This window comes from Ovis aries, chromosome 2 (genome assembly GCF_016772045.2).
Source record: "Ovis aries strain OAR_USU_Benz2616 breed Rambouillet chromosome 2, ARS-UI_Ramb_v3.0, whole genome shotgun sequence".
Lineage (NCBI taxonomy): Eukaryota > Metazoa > Chordata > Mammalia > Artiodactyla > Bovidae > Ovis > Ovis aries.
This window is the reverse complement of record NC_056055.1, coordinates 37,796,336-37,815,586: the sequence shown is the minus strand read 5'-3', so window position 1 is coordinate 37,815,586 and position 19,251 is coordinate 37,796,336. Positions and strand designations below refer to the sequence as shown.

Sequence of the window (19,251 nt, the reverse complement as noted above, 5' to 3'; positions counted from 1 at the left end):
CTGTATTTACAGGACCCTTTCCATCACATTATATAGCCTCTGTTTGTTGGAGGTATTGACTGGAGAAAAGTATTGAATGGAGGAGTCCTGGAGGGCCTGGGCTTCTGACTCTTGGTCCCTAGTTGAGAACCATGGCTAAAGACCCGGCCTCCAGCTTAGACCAGAGTTGAACTAACTTCCCTATGGGTCTGAGGCTTAGGAGAGCTCACGACACAGTCAGCTGCTTGTTGGCAGTCCCCTGTGAATTTGCTGAACTTAACTAGTTATCTGTGGCTTTCATAATCTCTATCCATTTTCCTAACCAAAAAGTTAGGGGAAAAAAGGGATCTGTATCTCTAGTGGAAGTCTTCTGTAGGTCATTTGTTTATAAAATACATGTAAAACTGTCTCGGATTACTCATGGACTTAAAAGTTTGTTGCAAGTAAAAATTGAATGCTTTGCTACCAGACAACTTGAATAAAAGAAAAATTTTTTTTTTTTTTTTTAGAAAAGGCAGCCCCTAAAAATTAGCCTCTAAAAATACAAGCCCCCTCCCCCACAAAAAAGTGTGTTTGTAGTTATCTGTGTGCAAATCTCAAACTCATGAAGGTTTGTTTTACCTGCTGCTTCACCAGGTTTTGATGAATTAACCTGCCACTGTGGTGCATCAGTGATCTACCCTCCAGTTCCCTGTGGCACCAGGCCCCCTGAGTGTACCCAGACCTGTGCCAGAGTCCATGAATGTGACCATCCAGGTGGGTCCCATCTGCTTGCCTCCACACCTCACAGCCTGCTCACACTGTATCATTTAGGATGTTGCATGATGGTCTTCTGGGCTTCCCTGGTGGCTCAGCAATAAAGAATCTATCTGCAATGCAGGAGCCACGGGTTCGATCCCTGGGTGGGGAAGATTCCCTGGAGGGGAGCATGGCAACCCACTCCAGTATTCTTGCCTGGAGAATCCCACAGACAGAAGAGCCTGGCAGGCTGCGGTCCCTGGGGTCGCAGAGTCAGACACGACTGAGGGACTGAGCAAGCGCATGATAGCTTTCACTGCTTTCAGGTCACACCGTCGTGGCTGCTGCTTGTTCCCTGGGCTCAGGCTGCTTCTGTGAAGAGGGGTCTGTGATCTGGGCCACAGCTGGGAATGACAGTGCTTTTCATTGCTTTACCATGTGGGTGTCAAACACACCCAGAGTGTCGGGAGAAGCCCCAGCTGGTCTTGGCTTCCTTTTTGTGGCCTCCACTTTTGGTGCATATTTCAAAGTGAAGCATCTTTTTATAAAATTAAAAGTAACTTCAGTTTTGTTGTAGATGCAACATATATAGAAAGAAAGAAAAGTAAAATCAAAAGATTGAAATTAAATCTTATGTAACCTTTTAAGAATTATGCCATCCTGTGTATTTTTCAGACTTCCCTGGTGGCTCAGACAGCAAAGAATCTGCAATGCGGTAAATCCGCCTGCAGTGCGGGAGACCTGGGTTCAGTCTCTGGGTCAGGAAGATCCCCTGGAGAAAGGGCATGGCAACCCACTCTAGTATTCTTGCCTGGTGATTTTTCAGGGCCTTTTTCCATGGGCAAAAATATATATTTGCATTTTTTCCCTAAAATAAAAGTGGAATTTTATTGAACTTATTTTAAGTAATAGATTTTTTTCTCTCATTACTGTAATTTTAATCTGTCTCCTTATCAATAAATATTTTTCTAGATGATAGTGGGGTGTCCTGTTACATGGATAGGCCATAACTGATTCAGTCAGTCTCATATTGCTGGACATTTGTTTCCAGTTTTCCTGTGATAGACTGCTGTAGACACCAGACCAGTAGCTACTTGACATCACCCACTTTCCTTCCAGTCTAGTCACTGGCTTTCCCCTCGGACTGTATCTGGCCCATCATTTCCTTTTTTGTCACGTCCCAGAGGCAAACCTGATATAACTTAAGTCATCAGATTTTATCCTTAGAGTAAATCTGGCCATATGATTGAGACTGATGAAACAACCAGTTCTTAATTTTTTTAAGAGTGAAGAAGAATTAAGTAAATTCCTTATGAAGTGAGAAGTCCCTCCTTCCCTGGAGACCTTAAGATGACCCTCCCAGCTTAGCTTGTGAGTGGTGTCCATGCCACTGTGAAGTTAATATTCAAGCAGACACTCAGCACACTCACTCGCACTCACTTCTTTATAGTCACTTGTAGATGTTAAGATTTAGTCCAGATCCTGCTGATGAATGTCCATAGTGAGAACTTAGCCATTTGTGATTTGTTTTGTTTTAGCCTGCTTTCATTCAGCATTCACTTTTCCTGAGCATTTGTTGTATATCCAGCATGCTGCCAGACATAGAGGGAAGTTCAGAGGAAGAAAACAATAACCCAGGACCTGGAGGGGGCTCTGTTGTTTCTGGGAGGAAGAAGATGGTAGTTGAGTACATTTGCCACAACCAGCCATTGCAGGAAGATGGGGCAGATAGCATTGCAGCAAGCCATCTGCCTCAGAACCAAGAGGTCAGAGAGAGCAAGAGAGCTCAGGGCAGGGAGGAGTCAGCCACGGAAGGCTTCGTTGTAGGGGATGAGTTTGAATGAACTGCCTCTTTCAGGCAGTAAAGACATCGAAAGAAGTCAGAGGAAGCATGTTAGATGAGGTAAGTAACCAAGATGTCTGAGCAGAGGGGAGCTGTGTACGGTAGGACCACAAGCATGACTGAGTAATGTGTACAGACCATGTGGCCATGCCTCAGGACACGGGGTGGGCCAGCTGCCCCCTTCTCTGCTTCTGTGTTTCTCTCTCCTCAGCTGGGTTTCTTTTTCCCATGCTCATCTTTCAGCCCTTTAATATAAAGCCAACTACTTTTACTTTCCAGTGACCATTTTTAAAAGTACTTTTAGCTCCTAAATATAAAAGTTCCATGTCAAGTGCTATTATAATATGTATAATAGTTTGTGTGGTGTTATTTGAACATAATTCCTGATTTTTCCTTTCTCTTTCTCCAGTGTATCATTCTTGTCATAGTGAGGACAAGTGCCCTCCTTGTACTTTCCTCACTCAGAAGTGGTGCATGGGTAAACATGAGGTAAGCTTTCTCTCAAGTGGTTCATTGTTCCAACCAGAGATTTATGGTTGGATTTCATTAAGAGGATTAGCCTCATTGTTTCTCAAAGTAAATATGCTCCAAAGAAGCAGAGATTTGCTATTGCCACTTTTTTTTTCTTTTTTTATCATTGAGGTATAGTTTGCATAAAATAAAATTTACCCTTTTTAGCATGCAAGTCTATGAGTTTTGACACAAGCAGTCATACAGTCATGTCACCACCACCACGGTCAAGATGTGGAACAGGTCATTCACCCCCACATACTCCTTCATGTCCCTTTAGAATTACTCTCCCCTTTGCTCCAGCGCTGGTAATCAGTTATCTGTTACTTGTCCTAACAAAGTCTGTTGCCTTTCCATGAGGTCACATAAATGGAACCATGCAGTCAGTAGCATTCTTAAACTATTCTGCTCTCATTTTTAATCTGGTTACAGTGAAATGAGACTCAGCTAGTAGGCCCTGAGAACATGAGCTGTATTCAGAGACAGCGTCCCAAGTTAGCTAGCATGGGGAGGGATTGCCAGTCTGGGAAAAGTGTTACAGTGAGAACATCCCAAGAGTGCAGGTGGGCTCCCTGCCAGTTACCACCAATCCTTCTCTCTACTCTCTTCACAAATTTCCATCCTGCTTACGGGCCAAATGCCTTCCTCCCCACTAACCTCCCCCTCCCCACTGCCACTACCATGAAGGATTTTCATGCTTATTCTTAGCATCTAAGCTGTATTTGGCACTGCTGACTATAGACCCTTTGAAACAATTTTTAAATTTCTTTAATTTTAAAAAGGCATATTCATTGTAGACTGTTAATATAGTTTTGCTACCCAGAAATACTCTTAAACATTCTGGTGTGTAGACTTCAGGCATGTGTATCACATATTATCCTCTACTGTATGAAGATTATACTGTTTTGTAACCTGCTTTTTTTACTTCATAACATGTTGGCCAACATTTCTTGAAACTCTTGACAACTGTGACAACATGCTTTCAGTATTCTTATCTTGATGGACATTTTTCTCCGCTTATTTCCTGTCAGAGGTTCTCAAGTCATAATCCTTAGTATTTATTCTTCCTCTGAAAAATCTTACTTCCTCTAAGAGTAACCATTATGAGAGATCCATGTGTTACTGTTGTGTTGTTGGACTTCAGTCAGCAAATATTTACTGCATGCCTGCTCTGTACTAGGCATCTGGCTGGGTTCACGTGACTGAGAAATGAACCACGGGGGCTGGCCCTGCCCTGGTGGAGCCTTCATTGTGGGGCAGAAAGCAGATGAATGAGCAGTCGATTATAGGTACAGCCGTGTGGGAAGTACAGAGTACTGAAGGGACCCCTACCCAGGGAAGGTCTTCCTGGAGGAAGTGACATAAGTAACCTGAAGGACGATGAGAAGATAGGCAGGTGATGTGGGCAGGAGCCGCACAGGGACAGCGTGCACGGATTAGCCCAGTGGTAAAGTAACGGAGCATTAAGTGACTGGGAATACCTTCCACCAAAATACCGAATCCACAGCAAGGATGTGCTAGACTCTGGGGCCCTCTTCAAGATTACAGGTTATGCCTCATCAGAGTCAAAGTATACTTCTCTCTTTGAGGTTCTTAAAAGACTTTGAGCGGATACATGAGAGTAATCTTTGGTCCCGCAGGAGTAAAATCCCAGCATCTTTTTCCTAGAGTGGGGAATCCTGGGTGAAGGCAATTTCTCAAGAAAAAATGACTTGTGGTTCCATGGCCTGTTGCCTCTAAATTTTTTTTAATGACGGAGCTATTTAAAACTATGGAGACCAGGGGTTGGGAGATGTGAGGAGAGCTGACTGTTTAATTACATAAAACTGCCCTGCCAGCAGTCCGGAAACCATGAGCCAAGGATGCCCCCACCCCCGGGGTTTCTGTCAACTCAGTACCCTAGCTGTTTACGGAGTTAGAAGATCCCCTGACCCTCCCAGTTAGTCATAGCATTTTCAGATACTCCCTAGTTATCTGGTTGCACATGCCTGTTACTCACCTTGGGAAGTTTATGTTGCAAGTCACACTCAGCTGCTAAAACAAATCCTTTCAAACCATAACAAGCATTATTAAATAAAGCTCAGGTTTATTTTCTTTTCAAACTAACCTTTCAGACTTTGAAAGTCAGCCTGATTTTTAAAAAAAAAATTTTTTTTAATATACTGATTGTGAACGTTCAGAAATGTTTAAGTAGGAAGTTAAAACCCACCCCAGATCCTGAATGGAGATGAGAACCCGGCTACTTCTCTCCTAGTTACGAAGCAACATTCCCTGTCACCTGGTTGATATCTCTTGTGGACTACCCTGCGGTGCCGCGCTGCCGTGTGGGATGCACAAGTGTCAGAGGCTCTGTCACAAAGGAGGATGCCTGGGGGACGAGATCTGCAAGCAGCCCTGCACCGCCTCCAGAGCCGACTGTGGCCACCCGTGCATGGCGCCCTGCCACCGCAGCCTGCCCTGCCCGGTGACCGCCTGCAAGGCCAAGGTGCGGAGTCCTGGCTCCAGGTGGGGTGTTGGCTGTGGTCCTGGCGCTGCTAGTGAGTCCAGAACTGCCTGCAGAGACACCTTGGTACACATCCTAATTGGGGGTCGTTGGTTACAAGGAACTGCAGGTTAACAAAGAGAAAGGTGGACTTCTGTCTCCCAAGCTTGAGATGGCCTTTTAGTTCAGAAAGTACCCACTGCCACCTGACCAGTCTCTGCCTCCCTTCGATCGAATTCTCAAGAGAGACTCTGATTGCCCACTCCATTCATTCAGCAACTATTTAAGTGTCTGTTTTGTATACGATGTTATGCTATATAGATGCTGGAGCTCTACCAGTGAACAGGAGACACATGGTTCCATTAGTCAGATGGATAGATACTAACTAGTTACTCAGGTAATTACCCGTGACTCTGCTAAGGATTGTGAAGTAGTTACACCCTTGCAGGGGTTGCGCAGGAACATGTGAGTGGGGGACTTAACTGTTCTGAGGGATGAAGCAAGGTCTCCCCTGAGGAAGTGAAAGTGGAGGGATGAAGTGGAGTTGATCAGACGTCGGCTGGTCCTGGGTCAAGTGTCTGGTTTGGTGGTAGAAACTCCATTCTAGGCCTGCCCCTTCAGGCAGGATTAAGGACAGGAATAATTCCCAATAAGGGGCACTGTAAACCTGGCACTTCCTCCTAGCATGTCAGCCACCGCGTTGTCAGTTTGCATGTGTGGTTAGCTCCTCCATCCTGGAGAGGAGCCTTTCCTTGTCTCTCTGTTCTCTGCCAAGGTTTGATTCGAGAGAGGCTTTAAAAACAAACCTGCCCATTCACATGTTTTCCGTGGGCTGAAAGCTGCTCCATGTTCATCTTATTTCAGATAGAGCTGCAGTGTGAATGTGGACGAAGAAAAGAAATCATGGTTTGCTCAGAAGCATCCAGTACTTATCAAAGGTTAGTGCTACTTAAATGTTAACAATTGGTAGGTCTAGGTAAAGGATATACAGGAGTTTATTATAGGATCTTTGCAACTTTTAAGGAAAGTTTTTAAAATAAATTTTGAGTCTAGTTTTTCAGGTTCAAAGAAAAAGTACTGCTTTTTGTACCTTATTACCTTCCCTAACCTGAATTTGTAAACCATTTTATTTCTCCTCCTCCTTCCTCTCTCTCTACCTCTGGTCTTATTTCACCATGAGATCAGAAGGGAAGATGTCCTGAGGTTGCATGAATTGCTTTCATGTCCCACCATTTGTGGTGGCACAGCCAGGCCCTGTGTTCCTACTGGAGTGTGGGGTTTCTGGCTGTTCTGTGGGTTGTCTTTACAGCCTCCTGAAATCTTGGGATCTGTGTGGTCACATAGGGATCTGAATACAGGGGTGGAGATGATAGGATGGATGGATGAACAGGTGCAGAGATATCATCTTGGAGATGCAGAGATGTGTCATAGAGGTGGGACTTCCGGAGTATGCAACATCAGATTGACTGTGAATACCCACTGAGTGCCTGGCATTGGCCCAGATCTTCAAGGGGGTGCTAAGGAGTTGATTACCTCATTTCCTGTGGAGCTGTTTAGACTGAGTGAGATACCACGTAAATGTGTGAATAGTTACAATAAATGGGCTTCCAAGGCTACACAGATTGTCAAGAGGTAGACTTTTCTTGAAAGACATATTTTGTGTTCTGGTGTGAGGAGAGTCTTGTGAAACTGCAGTGCCTTTCTTCCCTTTCTTTTTTGTACTTCAGAATAGCTGCTATTTCCATGGCCTCCAAAATAACAGACATGCAGCTTGGAGATTCAGTGGAGATCAGCAAGTTGATTACTAAAAAGGAAATTCACCAAGCCAGGTAATTTTAAAAATGTGTAGCTGTGCCTTCTTTCTCGCATTAGACTTAATTTCCAGAGGACAGGAACCATTCACTTGTGTCAGTCCCTACAGTAAAGCCTTGCACACACAGTATTCAACAGACCTCTGACATTAAGAGGCCACACCCACTCCAGTGCAGTGAATCCTACTCAGGACACAGCTAAGACCAGAGGAAACATTTCTGGGCCTCACTCCAGATAGTAGCCAGAGAAAGCAGAGACCTGGGCATGTACATTTTAACCTGCAAGAGAACAGAAAGGTGGCTGTGTCAAGAGAGGGAGAGGGGGCTGTCAGAGGGCTGCAGGGAGCATGTGGGGAGCTGAGCAGCCTTGAGACACTGAAGTCCTTCGAAGGCCTGCCCGCCTGTCCTTGAGAGGGACCTCATCCAGCCATTGTTTGACCATCCAAGAGCTTATTGCTGAGTGGTGACGGTGGTTTAGTCACTAAGTTGCGTCCCACTCTTGTGACCCCATGGACTGTAGCCTGCCAGGCTCCTCTGTCCTTGGGATTCATCAGGCAAGAATACTGGAGTGGATTGCCATTTCCTTCTCCAGGGGATCTTTCTGACCCGGGAATCGAACCCCAGTCTCCTGCATTGCAGGCAGATTCTTTACCAACTGAGCTACTCAGAGTAGGAGCTGTGAAACCTGCCCTCTCACTTAATTTTTTTCTTTGTTTCTCAAGGCTGGAGTGTGATGAGGAATGTTCAGCCTTGGAAAGGAAAAAGTAAGTAGTTTGAACTATGATTTATCTAATTGTCTTTGAGCTCTGTGAAGTTAGTGGGAGGGAGCAACCCTTCAAGCATTCATTCAGCACCTGCTCTGAGTCTTTTGCTGCTATTGGGGAGCAGAAGAAATTCAATCATCAAGAATTGAAGTGCCTAAGGATAAACCAGTTGGGTGATCTCAGCATGTTTCTGAAACATGAGCTTAAGTGGTTTCGGGCAAGTATAAACATTACATGCCCCACAGCATACTAATTCAGGGACTGGCAGACTTCCTGATTCTAGTGGAGATAAGAGGCTTAAAATTTTTTAATGAACCTTTATGTTGAAGTATAACATACATATAGACCAAAACTATCCAGATCAGTGAGTCATCACAAATTGAATACATTGGTGTAATCAGCAATGAGGTCAAGATATAGAAAGTTTCCAGAAGCTGTTCTTACACTCCACTGAGATATAACCTGTATCCTGACTTCTGACAGTTTAGATTATTTTGTCTGTTTTTGGACTTTAAATAATGAAATCATGTGGGTGGTATTTTTGTCGGGTTTCTTTCATTATATTTGTGATACTCCTTTTGTTGCATATAGCAGTATTTTGTTGGTTTTCATTCCTGAACAATATTTATTTTATTTTAATATATCATCACTTACCTATTCTATAGTTAATAGATTACGTGTTGTTATTGGTATTGGGCTCTGTAAAGAACATCCTTGTACTAGCTTTGCTGTATATATGTACTCATTCCTATTGGATAATAAACTCAGGAGTAGAATTGCTGATTAATAAGGTACGTGTATTTTCAGCTTCTGTTGATTCAGCCAGTGTTAAAAATGGTTGTACCAAGTATACTGCCATGAACAGGGTCATATTTCCCATGGCTCTCGGCTTGTGTCAGCACTTGGAATTGTCAGTCTTTTAAACTTTAATCCATTTTTGTAGATGTATAACTGGATATCACTGAGCTTTTAATTTATGTTTCTCTGATGACTGGTGAGGTTGAACACCTTTACGTATGTTTATTGGCCATTTGGATATCCTCTTTTGTGAAGTACCAGTTCAAGTCTTTGCTTATTTTTTAATTGTATCATCTGTCTTTTTCATGTCGATTACTAGGAATTCTTTATAAATTTTGGATATGAGTCCTTTGTTTTATTTGAGAAGGAAATGGCAACCCTCTCCAGTATTCTTACTTGGGAAATCCCATGGGCAGAGGAGCCTGGTGGGCTACAGTCCGTGGGGTCGCAAGAGTCAGTCGTGACTTAGCAACTAACCACCACCTTTATATTTTTAAGACCCAGCACAACCAAAAATAAATAAATTTTTTAAAGGAGAATAAATTTATTTTTGGTTGTGCTGGGTCTTCATTGTTGCTTGTGAGCTTTGAGCTGTGGCTAGCAGGGGCCACTCTACATTGAGTAAGAATAAGTTTGTTGCAGTGCATATATTTCTCATTGCACTAGCTTCTCTTGTTACGGAACACAGGCTCTAGCACATGGCTTCAGTAGTTGCAGCTCACAGGCTTTAGAGCATAGGCTTGATAATTGTGGCTCAAGGGCTTAGTTGCTCTGACACATGTGGAATCTTCCCAGACCAAGGATTGAACCCATGTCCCCTGCATTATCAGGCAAATTCCTATCTTCTGTACCACCAGGGAAGTCCTGTTTTGTATATTGTTGTTTCTCACACTCTGTACATTCACTTTTCACTTCCCAAATGGTGTCTTAATAAATAGAAATTTCTAATTTTAATGTAGTTCAGTTTATCAATCTTTTCCTTAGTTAATAGTACATTTTATAGCTTGTTCAAGAAGTATTTGTCTATCCTGAGGTCATATTGGTATTCTGTGTTATTGTCTAGGAACCTTATTTTACCTTTCACATTTAGAACTATAGTTGACTTGGACCGATTTTTTTTTTTTTCTACTCATAGTATAAGGAGGGTTCATGATTCCATTTTTTTTTTTTTCAAACAAATGTTCACTTGACCAATATCGTTTATCAAGAAATCCTTTTCTCAGTTTGCTGCAGTGCCACCTTTGTCTTAAAGCAAGTAGTCATGTTGCATATGGGTTATTTCTGAGTTCATTCTGTTCCATCATGTTAGTATCACGTTATCTGAATTATTGTACCTTTATAACAGGTCTTAAAAAGTGGTAGCTTATCTCTTCAAACATGGTCCTTCTTCAAGATTGTCTTGGCTATTCTCGGCCATTTGCATTTCCATTTAAATTTTAGAAATAGGTTATCAATATCTGCAAAAAAAAAAACAAACTGGGATTTTGATTGAGCTGGTATTTATAAATCAGTCTGGGAAGATTTGGTACTTTGTAATATTGAGGCCTCTCGTCCTTGAGCAAAGTATATCCTTACATTTAGTCATGTTTTCTTTTAATGATATTTTTATAGTTTTCTGTATATAGATTTTGTACATCTTTAAGTAGATATGTTCTTTGCTGTTTGATGTTTTTTGATGCTATTATAAATGGTATTTTTTTCTTGTTATCACTTTAAAATTTTAATTCTCTAATTGCTTGTTGCTGGCATGTAGGAATACAGTTGATATTTGTTGACCAGTGTTCACAACCTTGCTAAATTACTTATTTCTAATAGTTTATCTGTAGCTTCTTTTGGATTTTGCATGTGCACAATCATGTCCTCTTCTAATTTATTTCTAATTCTTAACTTTTTTCTTTTTCTTGGCATATCACACTGGCTAGGCCTCCAGTACAGTATTGAATAGAAGGTAGTTATAATAGATATTTCACTACTGTCTATGATGTTTGTTGTAAGTTATTTGAGTATATTCTTTATCAGATTAAGGGGCATTTATTCAGTGCCTGACAAACTTTCTAGTTCCAACAGAGATTAAAGGTATAGTTCTGTGAAAATGTTTATATTTGGAGAATTTAGGTGAAGAGTATGTAGGAGTTTATTGTAATTTTTTTTTTGGCTGCACTGGATCTTTGTTGCTGTCTGTGGGCTTTCTCTAGTTGCTGTCTGTGGGCTTTCTCTAGTTGTGGTATAGTTCTGTGAAAATGTTTATATTTGGAGAATTTAGGTGAAGAGTATGTAGGAGTTTACTGTAATTTTTTTTGGCTGCACTGGGTCTTTGTGGGCTTTCTCTAGTTGTGGCAAGCAGTGGCCTCTCTTGTTGCAGAGCATGGACTCCAGAGTGTGCAGGCTTCAGTAGTTGTGGTCCACAAGCTTAGTTGCCCCACAATGGCATCTTCCCAGACCAGATTCGAAGCTGCTCTGGACCACTAAGGAAGTCCCATTGTAATATTCTTGTAACTTAACCATTCTTTGAAATTTTTTCAGGATAGAGTTAAGCAGAAACAGATAAATGCAGACAAGTGCAGTCTTGTTTTACCTAGAAGTGCAACCTTGAACAATTGTTAACAATACCTTTTTAGATGATTAAATGTGTAGATGGTAATATGATTAATAGCACTCCCCAAATTTCCTTTGGTTTGACCCTTATGGTAACTTTGTAATAATTTCTATTCAAAACTCTTGTCCTTTAAGAACTGTCGCATTGTTCTCTGCTGCAGTCCAGAGATTTCAGAAATGCTGTAGTGAATGCATAGAGGGCCTCCAAAACACGGAGATGCACCTTTGTGTAGTTGAGACAGGATTGTACAGCAGTTAGAGCCAACCATAGCTCTAGAGTTAGACTGCCCAGAATTGAATCTTAGTTTCACTCACATAGCTGTGTGACCTTGGACAAAACACACTATCCCTCTAAGCTTTCATTTTCCCATGTATCTGTGAATAGTGAGTGATAATAATAGTATCTACCTCCCTGAGTTGTTATGAGGGTTAATACATTAAAACTAATGATATACATAAAACTCTTGGCACAAGCCTAACACATAGTAGATGCTCAGTAAATGAAAGTTATTGATTAGAACTAGCTATTTCTGAAAGCCTTTTGAATTTCTCCTCAATCTTCGAACAATGACATAATGACCCTCACTATATAAGGATTCTTTCTTACTCACAGACCTGAAAAAAACAAAAAAAAGACATGTGGATTTGAAAAGGAAAATGCCATCTAAAGTTGCAAATACATGCTCCATTGCAGAAATGGAAAACTGGCAGACCAAATTCATCCCACAGTTATGTTTTATTGGTGTATACATTTGAATTAGTGGCCAACTAATCAAAACATTAAAAGATCTCCCCCTCTAGGAATTCTCTTGAAAATATGAAAACTAAACCGCTGGTAAAAAATTAGAAAACCTAACAACAATAAACCAAATTCTTATGGGCATTAAGCTTGTAAGAGATCCCTGTCTCTTTGTAAAGGAAAACTGTATAAATGCTAAACTGAATTTTAACTATCTTAAAAAAAAAAAAGGACATAACCAGGTGTTGGTGAGATGGCATAACACTCATACAACTGCCAGTCAAAGCACAAACAGCGTTGTGGACCCCTTGGACCATGATGATCTGGGTCTCAGGTCCATACTATTTAATGCAGTTATTGCCACACCTGGAAACATTTTCCAGAGAAATAATCTTAAAAGATTTTTGCTCAGAGATATTGTGTTACTTATCATATTGAAAAACTGGGGGAGTGTTACAGGAACCTAAATGGGGAATGCTTATGTAAATTGTGGGACGTATAAAATTAGAAGATTATGCAGCTGTTAATACAGGGAGTGTGAAAATCAGACAGTAATATGAGAAATGCTAGAAAAGATTCAGAGTTTCATGTGCTGTTTAAAATTACAGAAGGAAAGTATGAAACGAAGTGCATTAAAATTAACGCAGCACTTACGTTGTTAATGGAATTCTTTATTTTGTAGACTTTCTGTAGAGTGATGTTAATTTTAGTATTCTCTTTCTACTTTATTCATCTGATGTTCAGGTGAAACCTCAGGAAATCTTTCCCACTGACCATCCCCAGTGCGTGCCCTCCCTCACCCTTCTCTTCACCAGACGATGAGTCTCCAGTGTCAGCCTACAGCTTGCTCAGAACCATCTAGATATATCTTACTTATTTTGCTCTGTGAAGACAATTCAATATCTTGTCCCAAGTTGTTCTTATTCTCCTGAATAATCAGATTTACTGAAATGAGATGATTAATGTATAAAAAATATAGAACCTGGTGGGCACTCTGTTACTGTGAGATAATTTTCCTCCCCCTCCTTTCCTTTCCTTTCACTTCACACTTCACTCTCTTTCAGGAGGTTAGCAGAAGCATTTCATATCAGTGATGATTCTGATCCTTTCAACGTACGTTCTTCGGGGTCAAAATTCAGTGACAGTTTGAAAGAAGATGCTAGGTATGTGACTTGATACCTACTTTCTTAGGTGTGGCTTACCAGTTGTTTCCTCTTTTAAGATATGCAGTCCTCTGTGGTTGAGCCAGTTTATATATTTCTATATCTATTATAAGAAATTATATGGTATTTAATAAGTCATTCTCTTGGTTTCTCAAAATGTCCCATTGGAGAGTTGAACTCGGGAGGTGTGTGTGTGTGTTTGGCCCCTGTGATAGGAGCTGGGGCCCTTCAAAGGTTGGACTAGCTTGCAGTGAAGGGCCTCTGGCCACATTCCACCTCTGCCCATCCAGGTCTCTGTCACACGGTGGTGCTCTCTTGGGTGGTAACAGGTCTTATTTTCCGCTTGTCTCCTGGCCCTCTGATGACTGTTTCTCTTTCTGTCTTCTCTCTGCTCATAATTGTTTTCTTATTACTTTCTCTTCCTTTGTTCCATCACATTCAGCCTTCTGTTATCTGACAGTTCCTGCCTGGCCTCTGCAATTTTCCTGCCCACATTTTCCATTTTCTGCACTGTATAGGCAGAGGGTGGATGGAAGGGATCTCAAAAGAGCAGAAACAAATGAAATTAACTGTGGCTGTTTCTCATTTCAGGAAGGACTTAAAGTTTGTCAGCGACATTGAGAAGGAAATGGAAGCCCTCGTGGAGGCCGTGAATAAGGTTGAAATCAAAATATCCAACTCTACATGTTTCTAAGGCCAACTTGACTTAAAAAAAAGAAAAAAACAAGTCTTAGAAACACTGTCAGTGTAAAGTAGTTGTAGGAAAAAGTCACAGCTGCCTTGAGGATCCTTACCTTTCTCCAAAGCCCAGCCATTATAGCATTCATGGAAGCTCTAGCCTGGTTCAAGAAAGATACCTGCAATAATATTAAATGTAAATACACATCCTAGCCCTGTGCCTAAGAATGGGAGGAGACACTCTGGATGAAGGGGATTCAGTAGGGATACTTAGGAAGACATGCTAACTCCTCAGATCTCTGATGAGCTTTCCTGGTGGCTCAGTGGTAAAGAGCCCGCCTGCCAGTGCAGGAGATGCAGGTTCTCCCTGGGTCGGGCAGAACCCCTGGAGGAGGAAATGGCAACCCATTTTATTCTTGCCTGGGAAATCCTATGGACTGAGGATCCTGGTGGGCTATAGTCCATGGGGTTACAAAAGAGTCCGACATGACTAAGTGACTGAGTACGCACACACAGAGATCTCTGAAGGACTGTTGTGTGATTGGACTCACTGGTTCTTATTACCCCAAAGGCAGGAAAGAATATGTTGGGCAAAGATATAAAGTTGAAGGAGTAGAGTTGAACAGTAATGGTATCAGTTCCTTCAAGAGAGGGAAGCCTGTCCTGGAGACAGCCGGAGATGTCGAGGAGGTGGCTTTAAGCGAAAAAGCCCCTCATGTAGTCAGCAGCAGCCAGCCCTGCGGTGACTGCGTCTTCATTCAGAGGGCATGTGAGTGAGGCAGAGATGGCTCCTTTGGCTCCACATCTAATGAAAATAGGTTTCCTTCCCGCTGTCTACTCACCCTCTGCCCTGCCTCCCTTCTGTTCTCACTTCCCAGCAGGATACTAGCACAAGGGAGAAAATGGAATCATTGTTCCCCTCCTAATTCGGAAACCTGAGCAGATGCAGTTCTCTGCTAGCATGTCTCTGTAAATTCAGAATTTTTAGTGTGGAGTGTACAAGTGTTTTGTAACTCTTCGGTTTACTTAGTCGCTTCTTGAGAACATCACTCCCCAGTTAGAGGCCCTGTGGGGGCAACTGTTGCACTGCCCATGCTCAGTTCACTTGCCCGCTGTCCCCCTGGTCCCAGCCAGCTGCTGCCACGTGGCTCACAGAGGAGATGGAGGAGTACATCCCGTGCCCTTCCCCGCCCCTGACCCTTTCCCTGCAGGCAGTGAATTGCTGTGTGCCATGGGCCTCCCATCCCAGACTCAGTCACCTCTTTATTGACGCAGGCTGTTCCAGGACAGTGGGAAGGACCTCTATAGGCATAGCCTGTTTTCAAAATGCTGTTTACCAGTCAGTCTTTTCCCTCCATACAGGGGAAAAATAGTAAGAAGAGCCACTGCTTCCCTCCCATGAACAGAGACCACCGCCGGATCATCCACGACCTGGCCCAGGTGTACGGCCTGGAGAGCGTGAGCTATGACAGTGAGCCGAAGCGCAACGTCGTGGTCACTGCGGTCAGGTGGGTGGATCTCGCCGTCACAGGGGAAACTGCTCGGTGGGGGACACTGGACCTGAGAAGCTGGGCTGGTCAGTGACGAGTGCAGGAGGGCTGCACTAGTCATTGGTGCCTCCTTGGTCTTGGCCTTGGGCTGTTTTTTCTTACTTCCTTCTTTGGAAGATTAGGTGAAAAGTCTGCTTCTGGGCCAGCCATTCTGACTGATCTAAGGCTCTGAACCAGAGAGTAAAGCCCATGCCTCAGACCTCAGAGCAGACATACCTAGAGCATATTTCACATCAGATCCATCCCTTGTTCCCTTGTGTCCTCCTGGCATCGTGGAAATAGAAAGAGTGCTGGCCTGGGACTCAGGGCATCCTCTGTGTAGAGTGTTTGCCATTAGAGGAGACTGAAGCAGAGGCAAGGAGGGGACTGCAGGACCTAGGATCACTATCCGAATCTGGAGGAGTTGGAAGAACCTCCCAATAAAGAAGACTCAAGTGAGATCAGAGGAAGAAGGTAGTGGGCCCAGCAGAGGTAGATGAAAAGGATGAGGATTAATCAAAGGTGACAGGTCATATCAGAGAGAGCCCTGCAGCGTCACATTAAGAGTCATGGATTCGAGACAGCTGGATTTCTAGCTGTCTGCCTGTCTCCACAAACAGTTCTCACTTTTCACTGCTTTGTGTTCTGACTTCACAGAGGGAAGTCCATTTGTCCTCCTACCACACTGACAGGTGTACTCGAAAAGGAGAATCAGTCTCGGCCTCCGCCACCGATTGCTCATCACAGACAGACAGACAAGTAAGGATTCTTTAGCTGCTTCCCAAAGGGCCCTGTCCAGAGATGCCAGCGAGGAGTGAATTGCCCTGGGCTGCACTAGTCATTGCTGCCTCCTTGGGTCTGGCCTTGGGGTGTTGCTTTCAGATATATGATGTTAGACTGGGATGCTGGACACATTTGTTCATGCCAGAGGGGTCCCAGGTTTGCTGTTTGTAATGCGTGCTTGCCCTCCAGGGAGCAAAGTCACTAGCCGTAATTTCCATGGTATAGATGGTGACACTGGGGAATGGATTCAGTCTGCCATACCAGGTGATGTGGGAACATCTCACAGTTCACAACAGTTACTCTGGAGATAGAAGTGGGATTCTAGGGGGGGCGTTGGCAGTGAAGGGGGAAACTTTTGTGTTTTGCTCTGCTTACATATGGTTTGAACCATTTTTCCGTATGCTCGTGATTAAAGAGAAAAGAAAACCGCATGAGCAAGCAGCAGGTCTGGTAGGTGTTTTCTCAGCCAGGAGCAGAGAGGGGTGGTCATCCTGCCTTCCCTTCCCAGGAGGGGACTAGCTGCCCTACGGGACAAGGCCACCGAGCTGGAAGCTGTTGGGAACCTAGTGAGGTCTCTCCTCCTGCTCTGGCCTTCCACACAGAAGCTCTCCAGAGCCTCCTACACCTCTGGGAGGGTGGGTAGGGAAGTGTAAAAGGTCACCAGGAGGGTCCTAGCCATGTCTGTTCCCTTGGAACTGATCGGGACAGCTCAGTGTTGCCCACTGGGCACAGCGTCAGCCAGGAGCTCCTGGGGCCAAGTAGCTCTCAGGACCAGCCCCACTCCCACCCTGGGGAAAGACTTTATTATGGAAAGATTTTAGAATAGAAAGAATAGTGTTAATATATTAATATAAACTCCTGTGTGCCCTTCACCAAATTCCAACAGTTACTTGCTCATGTGGACCGCACTGTCTTAGCAGAGTCTCACACATGGTAAAGAAGCTGACCCTTCACTTTCTGAAACCTGCCTGAATCGGTCTCCCTCAAGCAAGAAAAGGTTGCTCATTCTGTGTTTGCTTTTCAGGAATCCTGGGAGCAGCAATTTACAGAAGATAGCGAAGGAGCCAGTAATCGACTACTTTGATGTCCAGGACTGAGGAGATCATGACACACTTCGGAAAAAAAAAATGATTGGGTGTGATGGAGATTTTTTCCCCGCAGATAAATCATGCTTGTTCCCAACTGCCTGGTGGACTCACAGCTCACCTACTGTCTTGACCTTGATACATGCAAACCACGATTGTGTCAGAAATCCCCTTGTCCTCTCTGCTGTGTGTAAAGTGTCTCACTGTCTCACTATTGCCAGATCTCTGACTGGATGATCACTAGCGATTCAGTTGAATTTGCGCAGGCTCCTCACACCATCGCCATGATTGCTCTGAGGGTTGGGGGAACATAGGACTTGATTTTAGTCAAACCGGAATTTTAACCTGAAATGTCACTTAGTCATGGCCTCAGATGTCCATCCAGTTACCCATCCTCCTCCTGACAATGCCTTGCATTTTTAATCCAAAGTGATCACTATCTTCGGAAAGACAAAAGCTAACTTCTGAGTCCAAAATCCCAAACAGTGGCTTGGTACGCCATATCTGAAGTCAGGTGTGCGGTTAAACCCAGCTGTCTTAGCTGAGTCTTTTGCCAAAAGCTCTGCCTGGTCTACCTAGCTAAACTTATCTGAGTGGTGTTCAGCAGCATCAGTTCAGACCTAGGAGAGGGCTCGGGGGACCTGTCTTCCGGAATCTACAGGGGCCTCTTCGCATTGAGCCTGTGCGGTGACAGGTTCCCTCTCTACCATGATGATGGAGGACATAGCATGAGCTCCTCCTCCCACTGGTTCACACCGCGGCCTCTGTGCGCTGACCTGTGCAGGCATAACCCCTCCTCTCTGGTTGAGGAGGAGTCTCCTGGGCACCTACCTTTACCATGTCGCTTTCTCCTAGGCCTGCAGCAACTGCATTGGTTTTCCCTGTCTCTGAGCTCTGAACTTCTGTTTGCATATTCAGAAAACTATGTGAATGGTCCAGGGCTTACGCCAGCACGCCCCCAGAGGCGTTCTTCAGGCTCCTATAAGGCAGGTGTGGCGACAGTCACGTTAGTTCAGTCCTCTTTGCGTTGGTACCTCTTCAACATGGAGGCCAGACTTCCAGCAACTTCGTTCTGCTCCAGAAAACCCCAGAGCAGCAGAGGGAGAAATGAGAAGTGATGTCACAAAACCGGCACTTAGTTTTACTGGGAAAAGCAGGGCTGCCCTTCGGTGCTGACCCAGGCACTCTGCCTTGAGAGACATCAGGTCCAGCGGGAGGGGTGGAGGGTGGGGACAGGTGACTGGAGGGAGGAGACAGAGCCACACCTCTCCCTGAGCCCGTTTGGCAGAGTCAGTGGCCCCGCACCCAACAGGGGCCTCATGAGCATCTGTTTCATCTTTCGAGCAGTGGGTTGAGTGGGTGAGCTGTGCTGCGAGAGCAGCTCCACACCAGCAGGAGGTGGAGACCTGATCTCAGCTTCCAGCTCTGCCATGGGACACCCTGCTGCCGCCTGATGGAGTGGAGCTACTGCCTTCCTCACCAGAGTCCTGAGGATTAAATGAGATAATGTACATGGAGGTGCCTGAGCTGTTACACGAGCTGAAACTACAGTATTCGGAAAATATGTAGGCCTCTTTCTCCATCATTCCAGCCAAGTAAAGGATTAGAATGCTAGCCACCCACTTAGGGTGAACACATGTGTCCCTGCCCATGCCGGGCTGTGCTTGGCTGTGGGGAACAGACATGGCCTGCTCTTTTGCACTTGGTAATCCAGAGGGAGCCACATACCATAAGAAATAGAGTGAGAGTGTTTG

The 19,251-nt window shown here is 44.0% G+C and overlaps 1 protein-coding gene across 11 annotated transcripts in view; it reads left to right on the top strand.

The window, feature by feature from the left end:
* NFX1 (nuclear transcription factor, X-box binding 1) overlaps positions 1-17,711 on the top strand; it is a 63,942-nt gene extending 46,231 nt beyond the window's left edge. For all 11 annotated transcript variants that reach the window (XM_004004144.5, XM_012118454.4, XM_060409150.1 and 8 more), the window contains 11 exons: positions 616-735; positions 2,970-3,049; positions 5,325-5,555; positions 6,417-6,490; positions 7,280-7,381; positions 8,086-8,127; positions 13,324-13,422; positions 14,014-14,080; positions 15,463-15,608; positions 16,287-16,388; positions 17,437-17,711. In XM_004004144.5, the coding sequence (XP_004004193.1) occupies positions 616-735; positions 2,970-3,049; positions 5,325-5,555; positions 6,417-6,490; positions 7,280-7,381; positions 8,086-8,127; positions 13,324-13,422; positions 14,014-14,080; positions 15,463-15,608; positions 16,287-16,388; positions 17,437-17,509 (1,136 nt within the window). In that variant the 3' untranslated portion in view covers positions 17,510-17,711. The remainder of the gene's footprint in view (positions 1-615; positions 736-2,969; positions 3,050-5,324; positions 5,556-6,416; positions 6,491-7,279; positions 7,382-8,085; positions 8,128-13,323; positions 13,423-14,013; positions 14,081-15,462; positions 15,609-16,286; positions 16,389-17,436) is intronic.
* Positions 17,712-19,251: the final 1,540 nt, after the last annotated feature.